The following is a 12,642-nucleotide window of genomic DNA, read 5'->3' on the forward strand; positions in this document are numbered from 1 at the left end:
GAACTGTTGAAGAGAACGGCTACAGGGATACACTGCACTGTTTGCTCGTCCCCTTTCACCCGCCTGATAGTCACCCAGTTACCTGTGTCCTGCACCTTACCGCCCTACATGTCCTGTCAATTAACCCCTTCTGAAAGATCAGGAGTTCATCCAGTTCCAGCTCCAGCTCCAGCTCCTTACCAAGAAGCTGCTGCTGGATGCACTTGTAGGTGTAGTTGCCAGGGAGCCTGGAGATCTCCAGACCTTCCCACATCCCGCAAGATAAATGTTCCACTATCCTATCTGGCATCCCCACTGCTCTAAATATGCAATAAGAAAGTAAGAAAGAATAAATAACAAAAAAATCTACCTGTGGTCTACTCTTTCCTCACCAAAGCCTCGATGAGAACTCCCCACTCTAACACTGGCCCACTCACGCAATAGTCGCTCTGCTTAAACCTAACTTATTTTTAAGCACTAACCGAGTGCCTAATTATTAAGTGGCTAATTCAAATGGAAATGATATAGGCAGTTGAGGCACTGCGGGGAAGGGGTAGTATTCTATTAAAATTTAGCAAGGGCTTGTAGGGCTAAATGTTGTCTTCTCTTTGCTGTTGATTTCATCAAAGAGGGAGCAGTGAATGTTTCTTAATCATAGCTGATATGTGCGGAGGTGCCAAAAGAGGGGGCTGATTAGAGGTAAATGAGGAAAACAACAGCAGTGAAATCATGTGGTACAGACCAAAGCAATTCCTGGAAATCTGAAATAAAAGAGGGTGCTGGAAATAATAAGCAGATCAGGCAGCCTCTGTTGTGAGGGAACAAACTGAGCGAGTCCTCACTGTAGAAATGGTTAATACCGACACCAGCAGTAGAATGGCTGGTTATCTGACATGACTGAATTCAGTACTACATCAGTATAATCTATTTAAGAGCTTAAGGAACAATATTTCTTCTTCCATTTAGACAACGTACTTAAAAAGATGAAGTAATTCTTCCTGACATTACCCTGGACTTCACTGAAACACAGCCAGAGGCTAAAAACAAAGAGTTCAGAGTAGAAATGGGAAGTGACATTAGTACAGGAAAATAGCATGAGTAAGTTAGCAGCCATGGACTCAATGAGAACAGTTACCTGAAAAGCTTATTTCCTCTTCTGTTCCTTTATGATTCAAGTGCCCAAGTACAAAACTCAGGGATTTCAAAATGAGAGTAAAGAGATCAGCAAGATCTCCATTCCTTAAAAGATGAAATGAATCACAACAAAAAATTCTGATTTATATTCTGTTTTTTACTTGTCATGTTGCTGTTTTGATAGCCTTCCCTGCTCCCTCTCTTCCACTGAAGGCACTGACTCACTCTAAATTACCAGTCCATTGATATTCATGAGTATCTTTTAAGTCTCTGTGAATCACTGCCTTCTCTAGAGATTTGACCTACGTAGGTTTCATATTTTAGCAAAATGTTGAGGGAGTGCTGCATCGGTGGAGATGTGACTTTTTATCTGAGCCTTCAAAACTCATGCTTACAGAGAGGTGTGAAAGATCCTGTACCATTATTAGGAGTTATAATATTTTAAACTCCAGCAACATCTTTGTGACAGATAATCTGAGAATCAATGTTCCTCTTTGTATATAGGACAGACCACCCCAGCAGGGATTGGAAACTAAGCAATTTAATTGCACCTTTCCCATTATTTCCTTCAAGCCCTATGTATCCTAAGAATCATCAACAGAATTCAAGAAGAAAAGAGAGGAAGGGAGTTGAATATCAGTTCATTAACTGGAACGTGGACTAGGGAGGTCACCTGCCAATAGTATTCTATTCTGACCCAAGCTATCTTTCTGATTTGGGAATCATTACCAAGCCAACTATCTCATTGTCAGGGGACTGGACATGCAGAAGTGGTGCTGCTTTTGATGAAAAAGAGAGAGAAGGGCAACTTCCTTTCAAAGTCTTGGATTGATTCTGTGGGCACTACCTGGGTTTGGGTGAAATACCCATGCTTCTCTAAATGTACTGTGCTGGCATTTAATGCCTGCACCAGAGTCCTGCTAGTCCTTACAACTCAGAGCAGAGATCAGAGGGGTTGTAGTGAAGATGCAGCCAGCAGTTTGGATGGATAACCTCAATGCTGTCCATGCAAAATCCTACTTCATCCTCTGGATTGATAGGCATACCAGAATTCCAAAACAGACACTTTATTCCGAGTTCTGCTTGAGAAGAGATTACTAGGTGGACAGAGTGAAGGATTTGAGAATATCCTCAAAGCCTAAAAAAAAGTCCAGCTCCATTGACTCCTGGGCTCATGACCCCCCAAGGTAGAGAAGGAACATTCTGCATGGAACCAAGATCAGTGATGCAGCATGGATGGCAAAAGGGGTGCACCTACCTCACAAACTAAACACCTTGTGGGGCACCTCCTCTCTCACCTGCGGGTCTCAGGATGGCATCATCTGTCTCTTCAGAGTCCACAGAGGCAACATGGAAGCAGGTCAAAGTTGAACCTGAGGGAAGTCCTAGGAAGAAAATAAAATTTTGAGGCTCGGCTTGAAGTGGAAGGCCTCACCATGTACCTTTCCTGCTGTGTTTCTTGAAGTGGCGTGAATGAGGGCAGCAGAAAATCGAGGCCAATGCAGGATCAGTTTCATTAATATTTTGATTTTTAAAATGAAATTAATTTATCTGGCTTTCAGATACATTCAAAGTTATTGCAAGGAATGCTGTTTAGTTTATGAAGGTTTCAAAGAACTACTAAGGCATGATAGTGTTTATGAAATTATAAAGTTTTAATGCCGATATTTAAAATATTTTTAATGCAGAATGAACCTATCACGGTTAAAAGGATGTCCCGACAATGCAACATGGGGTTGACCCAGCGATATCATGCCTACAAAGCTGATAATCTGCACTTTTGCTTACTACCACCCAGTTTAGAGAACTATCCTGGACCACAGTTAAAAATTGCTAAATCTGACAGATTAGGTTGAGGTAGTTTCTTATGGTCTCTGAAGTCACAGAACAGCTATTCTTGTGTGTAGAATTAATTGGGTATATCAACATATAAAGCAGATGAAAAATATAAAACTGTAAATGCTGAACATCTAAAATAAAAACAGAAATGCTGGGAATACTCTGCAGGTCAGTTAGCTTCTTTGGAGAAAGAAACAGACTATATATTGGATTATTAGTATAATTACTGTTGGCTTAATATTTTCACATATATCGAGACAGTGAAATGCTTGTCTTGCAAATTATTCATGCAGATCAGATTGTTAGTGCATTGAAGTAGATTAAGGTAAAACTGTAAAAGCTGCAGAGAAAGTACAGTGCAGGTAAAAATAAGGACCAGGATCATAATGAGGTTGATTGTGAAGTCAAGGGTCAATCTTAATGTACTAAGAAATCATTTAATTGTCTTATAACAATGGCATGGAAGCTGTCCTTAAGCCAGATGATACCTGCTTTAGACTTTTGTATCTTCTACCCAGTGAAAGAGAAGAGAGTATGCTTGGCAGTTGACTGAGGCAGTGCGAAGTATAGACAGAGTCTATGAAAGGGAGGTTTTTATGCTTTCTAACTCCAAAACTAATCAAAAGGAACATATGGGGAGCCCGGGGTTAAATGTGTGTACTCTTAGTTTTGTTTTATTTATAACGTGGTGGTATGATAACACATGCCATTCACATATTTTTACATACTGTTATACTAATAATAAATTATGTAAACGTCAAACAACAGATTTAGAATTTTACCCAAATATTACTGAAATACCTAAATACACAACACTCCTGCTGCTTAGCTATATATTCCAACTCAATAGAAAATGCATCTCAACTTATATACATATACAGTATACTATATAATACAGCCACAATATAGACATCCGCAGCATAGTAAATTTTAAATTATCCCGTTCAGGCCTAAAGAATTAATCGCCGTGGAGTATTTCTTACTCTTGTGGGATAACGCCTTTCCTGACCGGGGCGGGGCGGGCAGTGGGTGTCACTCTGCTTGGCAGTTGAGATGTGGCTGTGAAACAATCTCAGGCTATGGGGCCTCCGCCATGTGCTGTGTGACATGCAAGGAAGGAAACTGGAACTCTAGTCCTTGAAAAGAGGCATCTCAACTAAACAACAGTGTGCAAGGCTGTATGGAGGCTAGTGGGAACACTTCTGGCCTCTTTGTAGCTGCATCCATAACTACCTTGAATAATCCTGCAAAATCCACATGAATCCTCCACCAGGGCAGTGCAGGCCATTCCCAGGGATGGAAAGGTGCTGCTCTTGGCATCTTCTGGACATGTTGGAATTCCAAACAGTATGTGACAAGTTGCTCAACCTGCTAATCTATCTCAGGCCACCGCACAAAGCTTTGAGCCTACATTTTCATTTTGACCATGCCTGGATGACTGGCATGCAGCTCCTCCAACACTTTAGTTCTCAGCTTCGATGGTACACCTATCAATCCCTATATAAGGCAACTTCCATATAGGACAATTTCATCCGAGCACTAGTAGAAATGGAGAACTGGGATTTTTGCTGCATGTTCCAGCCAGCCATTTTAAGTTGCCATGTAGACCCAAGACAGTGTGGGATCTTTTCTGGTGTCCCTTTGGATCATTTGTGCCATCACAGGGAGATTTTTTATTTGCGTTAGGGTAATATGACAAGAGAAGTGTTCTGTTTTGTAATTTTTTCAAGTATTTGCTTTTCCAAGGGTAAACTGGACAATCAGTCAACATTTCCATGATTAGTCATCCTGTTGAATTCGATCTTGTAATTGTGTCCTCCGGGAAACAGAGCCCATCTCTGCATTCGTGCTGCTGCTCTTAGTGGAACATCTTCTGTGGATTGAAAATGGACACCAGTGGTTGGTAATCAGTAATGAGGGTAAACCAGACAAGAACTAGTTGAAACATTTTACACTCCAAACCACACTCAAGGCCTCTCTGTCAATCAGTAAGAGAACATGAAGCAAAGGCGATGGGGCGATCACTTCCATCACAGAAAGCATATGATGATGGTACTGATACCATTAGGTGCATCACAGGCAAGCTTCACTGGACGATGTGGCATAATGTTTGAGTACAGTGTCTGACGTCACTATTTCCTTTACCTTTTCTGAAAGCCACCTCACACTGCTTTGTCCATTGCCATTTCTTCCCAATCTGTAGTAATGAGTTTGAGGGGTGTAGCACAGTAGCCATGTTTGGCAAGAGCCTGTTAATAGAAGTTGACAAATCCTAAAAAAAGACCACAACCGTGACACATCCTCTGACCTTGGGGCATCCACTGCTACTTGGATTTTCTCTCCACACTTGTGTAATCCTTGTGGGTCAATGGTGCAACCACAGTCAGTGATGCTAGGTTTAAAGAATTCACACTTGGCCATTTCATGCTCTCAGCCCTTACTCTTCTAATCTTTTAATCTTTTAAACACTGTGTTGAGAGTTTGGAAATGCTTCTTGTCATCCTTACTGGTGACAATGATGTCACTCAGGTGACACTGAGTGCTGTGCAGCATTATTGCACCTTGTCCATGGCTTTCTGCCAGAGTGCAGGTACAGATGCTACTCCAAAAATAAGCCTATTCCACAGATACAGCCCTTTGTGAGTGTTTATGATGAGGAACACTTTGGACTCTTCTCCCATTTTCATCTGTAGATAGGTCTCAGCTAAATCCACTTTGCTGAAAGACTTGCGAAGATATCCTCTATCCTGAGCAGAGGATATTAATTAACTTCCAGTTCTCGGTTGATAGTGACTTTAAAATCACCACAGATCGTGACAGACCCTTTCTTTTTGGCTATTGGAACCACTGGCATTTCCCACGGACTCAACTGAACCCTGGAAAGAATTCCATCAACCTCCGTGCGATCGAGCTCAGTGGCTACATTATCAAAGTTCTTGCATTTTCTGGAAGTTTTGCCTTTAAACCTGCATTGGTCTGGTATATATGTGCCCTTGCCACAATAGTAACTCTATTTGTTTGGCCAGGCAGGATTCTGTTTAGATGTTGCAATTTTGTTCATGGTCACTTTCATTCTTGACTGCAACTCAATTGCATCTCTGTCTGCAGTTTCCATTAATACAGCTATTTCAACTGCTCTTTTAAATGTAAGTTGTGCTTTATTTAGGAGCCAATAACCATAATAGAATCAATGAAAGAACAGGGCAGACAAAAAGTGGGCAGAAGACAACAAACTGCAAATACAAAAAGAAAGAAAAGAAGAAATAATCCTAATAATAATAATAAGTAAATGAGCCATAAGTATTAAGAACATGAGAAGATGAGTCTTTGAAGGTGAGTCTGTACAATATGGGAACAGTTCAGTGACGGGGCGAGTGAAGTTGAGTAAAGAAAAAGCCTCTAGTTGAAGTGCCTGATAGAGGAGAGGTAATAGATGTTCCTGAACCTTGTAAAACAGGTCACGAGGCTCCTATGCTGCCTTCTTGATGTCAGCAATGAGAAAAGAGTATAGCCTGGATGGTTGGGGTCTTTGATGATGTATGCTGCTTTCTTGTGACAGTGCTCCATATAGATGTGCTCAATAGTGGGAAGGCTTTACCAGCGATGCACTGAGCCGTATCCACTACTTTTATAGGCTTTTCCGTATAAGGCCATGATGCAACCAGTCAATATACTCTTCACCACACACCTATAGAAGTTTGTCAACATGCCAAATCTTCACAAATTTCTAAGAATGTAGAGGCATTGCCATGCTTTCTTTGTAATGGCACTTAGGTGCTGGGCCCAGGACAGATACCCTGAAATGATAATAGCAGGGGACTTAAAGTTGCTAATCCTTTCCACCTCTGATCCCCTGGGGAGGTCTGGCTCATGGACCTCTGGTTTCCTCCCCTTGAAGTCAACAATCATCTCCTTGGTCTTGCTGACCTTGAATGAGAGGTTGTTGTTGTGGCACCACATGGCCAGATTTTCAATCTCCCTCCTATGTGCTGATTTGTCATCACTTTTGCCAATGTCACAGTGGTGTTGTTGGCAAACTTAAATATGCTATTAAAGTTGTGCTCAACCTCACAGCCATAAGCATAAAGCGAGTAGAACAGGTAGCTAAGCATACAGCCTTGTGGCGCACCTATGCTGGGTGAGATTTTGGAGGAAATGTTGCCAATCTAAGAATGTATCTATGCATCTGTGGATATGAACTGGCTTCAATTTAGGACATTTACAGGAGCAGGTGTATAAAAAGGGCCCAGAGGATCATCAGGGACTCCAGCCACCACAACCACAAACTGTTCAGCTACTTCCATCTGACATACAGTACCGCAGCATTAAAGCCAGGACCAATAGGGTCCAGGACTGCTTCTTACACCAGGCCAATCAGATTGGCCAATACACATTGATCTGGTTGCATATCTGACTGTACATACATGTATACAAAACAATAATGTATACAGTCTTACTGTTTGGGCAATATCCTCCCACATTTCCCTTCCTTATTGCAACAGAGATGCAACATAAGATTTTTACTCCCCCATGTTGTGAGAAGAATGTAAGAAATAAAAGTCTAATTCGAATTCAGTCCAAACTGTCAGAGATGTGCAAATGAGGAAACTGATGATCCAGTGGCACAAGGAGGTATTTACATCCAGGGACTTGAAGCATTTTGAAGCGTTTGAGGGGATGATAGTATTGAATGCCAGGCTCTAGTCAATGAAGTGTATGTTGATGTGCACCTTCATGGTCCAGATGTTCTCAGATTGTGTGAAAAGGCAATGAAATGGCATCTGGTGTTGACATGTTGTGACAATAGGCAAATTGCAGTGGATCCACGTCACTTCTCAGGAGCAGGAGTTAACATCAGCTTCAGAAACTGAAATCACAGGGTCATCAGAGGCTATGGGAGTTCGTAAAGGTACCTATGTGTTTCGACGGTCAAAGCGAGTATAAAAGCATTGAGCTCACCTGGGAGTGAAGCCTTGTTGTCACCAATGTCGCTTGGTTTCATTTTGTAGGAGGTGATAGCATTCAAGTCCTGCCACAGCTGTCAAGCATGCTTCAGTGATTCAAATGTGATCCAGAATTGGCACTTCAGAAGTAAGATGAAGATGTATCTGGACCTCTTGTTTGTAACATGGTTCTCAGCAGATTGCGGATCTCATGTTTCAACCGGGGCTTCTGGTTAGGGAAGACTTTGAATGGTTTTGTGGAGACACACTTGTGTACTACTGTTTTTCTAAAGTCTGAGACAACTGTGGTGTATTTGTTCTGGTCCTCTGATGATCCTTGAACACGGACCAGTTTACCAACTCAAAGCAATCCTGTAGCTACTTCTCTGTCTCCCATGACCATTTTTTTATTGTCCTTATCTCTGGAGCCCTGCTCTTAAGCCACTGCCTGTATGCAGTCAGTTTTTCCACACAGGCCCCTGTGGGAAACAACAGTCATCTGGGTTACATATCCGCAGGGCAAGAATGACAACGGAGCAGTATGATTTTACACTTTTACTGAGTTGTGTTAGTAACGGTGCACATTGGGCAACTTGCAGTGTTGTCGCTACGAACCAGGCCTGCCAAGACATAAGATATGCGCACACGAAAGCCTGTGGCCAGAAGAGAGTGTCCGCCCGCCTGCACATCGGAGGCCTATTGAATTCGCCGCACAGTCAATTGGCCACATGTGCGTTCATTATAACTTAACAATCAATATGATATGGAATATCCCTGGTCCGTATTGATGGGAACTACAGATGGAGGAAACAAGTAAGGTAAACTGAGAAAAATGACAAAATGTCTACCCTGCTTGGTAGCGGTCAACTGGTGCGCACTTGTGGACACCACAGTGGGGCGGGGGGCCGGGGTCATCTTCCTTCTCTGTGCCTTCCTGTTTAGCTGATGTGTTAAGATCAGTGGACAGTAAATCTCCTGGAATGTTGACTTCATCAGCAGAGGACACTTCTGTAGTTTCCCTGAGATTCCCATCAGTTCATTGATGTGTATGATCCAAATGTCACCTGACAATTCATATGTCTGTCATCTCCTACTCTGCTCCTTGACCGATAATGCACAATGATAGCCGGTAGCCAGTTTTCTTCCTGTGAGATGTGCATGTAGACTTTGTCTTCGGCGGCAAACTTTCACAGCCTGATGTTTCATGGCCTCTTGCTTTGTGTAAGTTTGCGACTGGATGGTCAGCTGCCGGAGATCTAATCTGGTGTGTAAGGTGTGCTTAAACATTAATTTGATGGGTAATGCACATGTGTTCATTTGAGGTAATCCAGTAATAGAAAGAGAAATGGCTTAATTTTGCTATCAAGTCCCCTTGTGTTTGGAAAGGCCTCATTTCACTGTCTGTACTACTTACTCTGCCAGCCCATAAAATGCTACATGATATGGAGCTGTTGTCAGGTGCTTAATACCATTATTTTCTATAAACTCCTTAAATTTTGTTCTTCTTCTACCTTTGGGCAACGCATATAGCACCGGGCAGGCCTTGTAAAACTTCAAATGACAGTTCTCCCCCAGACTACTGAAGCTTCAGCTTGGAAAACCTGCTAGTGCTTTTGTAATAGAGAATTCAATGCGGGGTCCTCCCCAGTACGGTTGAAGCAGGCCAGCTCTGAGGACATCTTTTTAGTACAATTCCTACCAAGTAAGTTAGGCCATTGGCCTGTGTTATGGGTTTTGAAAATAGTGCCTACTTCTTCACTCTGGCTGTCTCCTTGCATAGAGTTGATGGTTGATTTCTACCTTTTTTTCACCTTACAGTGAAACGTACCTTTTTAAGATGCCCTACCTTCTGATAGACTGCCTTTTGATGCTTGCAATCAGACCATTGGGCATGACTTTTCCCCACAGTGATGGCATCTCTGTAGAGGCTTATGTGATCTCTGGAGACTGTAGACTGCTGGTCAGTATCTGCTGGCAAACAGTGATAATTTTGGGACAGGCTGAATCTGTGTAAGACCTCTTTTGACTGCTTCCCAGTGGTATGCCGAGGAACATGCTTTGTCCCAGGACAAACTTGTGTTTTTTGGACTGTTTCCTCTGATCTTGGACTCCAATAATCATCTCTTGGATAGGCATTGCATCTTTTTAGTTGCATGGGGAAATAGCTTCGTACTTGCATTCCTGCACCACTTGGGTCAGTTTTGTGATAAAATTATCTGTGACCTTGTCTGGGACCCATCACAGCTGTGAAAATCTGAAGCGTGCTGTAAAGACACAGACCTGTGTCTCCCAGATGTTTTCTAAAGCATCAAATGCATCTGTCAGTTCAGATTTGCAATGTGTAGGTACTGAGCATTGAACTATTTCTGCCTGAGTTTTCTCAAATACATACGAAGCCGCTTGAGTTTCATTTCTTCTTCCAGCTATACTACTGGTGTTAAAATTGATAGGTGTCCTATATAGTCCAGGACAGTTTTGCTCCATTGCAGCCAGGTTACACTGGTGCCTTTTGCCATAGCTACAGTCCAAAATGGATTGGGGGACAGCCATTTTTTTTTGTTGTAATCCCCATCACCAAAGCCACAGCACAAGAATGACCATGCAGTAGTAGTATTACTGAGTTATGTAAGTAACAGTTCACACTGGGCAAGCTATAGTGTGAAAGCCCATGCCCAAAGGAGTGGTCCTCCTGCACGTAGGAGGCCCAATTGATTTGCCGTGCAATTGATTGGCTGCATGCACTTTTGCCCCATTCTTGATGCAGTAGAACCTGAAGGACTGCTGCAAAGATTTGGATCAAGAATTCCTAGATCCAAGCAGGACTTACAATTGAAAATGGAGAAACAGGGAAACAAAGTTTTCTGGGTAGCCTTGCTTAGCAATTCTTGGACCTTTCTGCCCATAGGAAGAAAGACAGAACCTTACATGTTTTGTACCTTCTGAAAAATAAGTTAATTACACTGACCATTTGTTAAAATAGCACTTGGGACCTAATGATGTAATCACCATATTCAAAGAAGGACTCCATCACTTTCCAAAGGGTATCTTTGCTGAAGTAAAACTGAAGGTTGTAGGTTGGGAAAATTGCAACAGGTAAACCCAACCCCCACCCCCACACCCCACCCGTGAGTCAAATTTGAGAGCTCAGACAGAGGGTTTCCAATTGGTAAGCATTTCTAATACTGTCCCAATTTATCTCATGATCCCTGGACAGAGTAATGTTTTTTCATTGATAACTTATTTAATGGGGAGAGTACTTATGAAACTATTCTTTCTTCAGCAATCCTATTGTTAGTTCTAAGCAACCTCATGGAGCAATGCCTTGGTGTGAGTCGGTGCATTTCGGTGATTCATTGGATTAAGTGGTTTATCTCAAATGTGCTCAAGCCAAAAAATTGTTTCAGTTCCTTGGTTTGAAGACAGTGCATCAAAGTTACTAACATCATCTGAAGCCATCTTTTCAAACAATAACCTAAAGATTGTTGACTTCTGAGACAAAGGGCATCTTTACAAATTTATAAAGAGGATGGACAGGGCTGGGCTGGCACAGTTTATGGTGCTTGAGCATGATCTGCAATACATCTGAATCTTTCCATTTGCTTTGGTATCGTATGGTACTGGATTGTTATATTCCTTGAAACATTGCCCTTCTATTTTGATCTTTTTGTTGAAAAAATAGTGTAATCAGTTCTTCATTTGTTTCTGAGCATAGCATGGTCCAACAAAATATCTTAACTGCCCAATTGGTACTATAAGGTGTGTGAGTAAACCCAACTCTTCACCTTTCCCAAGGAAAGTAAGGTCTGTCAAATATTGTTATTTTTTTAATCAGGTCAGCATCCTTCAAAGGGAAACAATATATATATTTTTAAATGTATATGCTGTGTGCTTTATGTAGCAAGCTGCGTTGTGCTAAATATCTCCAAGAATAAATCTGAAATGCTGTTTCCTGTAGGCAGTTTTCTACTCTAAATAATGTCCATAATGTAGAAATGAAAAGCACAAGTGTCTTTCATATGCTTCTGATTTTGAATCAATCTTTTGTAAACATGCAGATGTCATCTCCGTTATCTGGTTTCAATTTCTTTGACCTTTTAGCTAATTATGTCTACTAGGATTAATATCATTGCTGTACTGACTCATCTCCTTTGATGTGCTTTGTTAAAAAAATACAGTGGCTGAAACAGATTGAAGGCACAGAGGCTGCTCTTCATCAGAAGATGTTGGACCTGGAGAATGAAAAGGTACTGTTACATGTGTTAATGCAGAGCAGGATTATACTGTATTAGAAATCTGTTGGATCACTTTGAAATGGTGAAAGGATGGGTGTTGCCAATAATTTAGCAATTATTAATTGGGTTAAATAAAGCAAACCTTACCAACTGATATTCACAGAATTGATAGGTTATACAGATGTCATTGCTCCTTGAATAGCAAATTGATTTAAATAGATTGTTTCAAGTACATTGCTGCCCATACATTAAGTAACTATTCTATTCCTGCTAAGTAGAAAGTGCAGAATTTAGAAAATGTACAATACTTTTTTAGTGCCTGTTGTCGGGTAGGGCTCTGTCAGCATGTTTGCTGCTGAGTCAGAAGTATCCAAGTTAAACTCTAATCTTCAACAGGATGCTACAGAGGGTGTTTTATACTGCTGGATTTGGCTTTATTTTGATGAGATGTTGAAATGGAGCCTCATGTATTTTCCCAAAAAAATCCCTTGTCTGTATTCCATGAGTAGTAGGAG

General features: G+C 41.5%; 1 protein-coding gene across 1 annotated transcript in view; it reads left to right on the plus strand.

Annotated features, from left to right (window-relative positions):
• The window catches only part of LOC134345666 (janus kinase and microtubule-interacting protein 1-like), a 394,868-nt gene that overhangs the window by 334,164 nt on the left and 48,062 nt on the right, over window positions 1-12,642 (plus strand). Inside the window, exon 19 of the mRNA XM_063046689.1 lies at window positions 12,071-12,139. Coding sequence (XP_062902759.1) covers window positions 12,071-12,139 — 69 coding nt within the window. The remainder of the gene's footprint in view (window positions 1-12,070; window positions 12,140-12,642) is intronic.

Source organism: Mobula hypostoma, chromosome 4 (assembly GCF_963921235.1).
Source record: "Mobula hypostoma chromosome 4, sMobHyp1.1, whole genome shotgun sequence".
In the NCBI taxonomy this organism is placed as follows: domain Eukaryota; kingdom Metazoa; phylum Chordata; class Chondrichthyes; order Myliobatiformes; family Myliobatidae; genus Mobula; species Mobula hypostoma.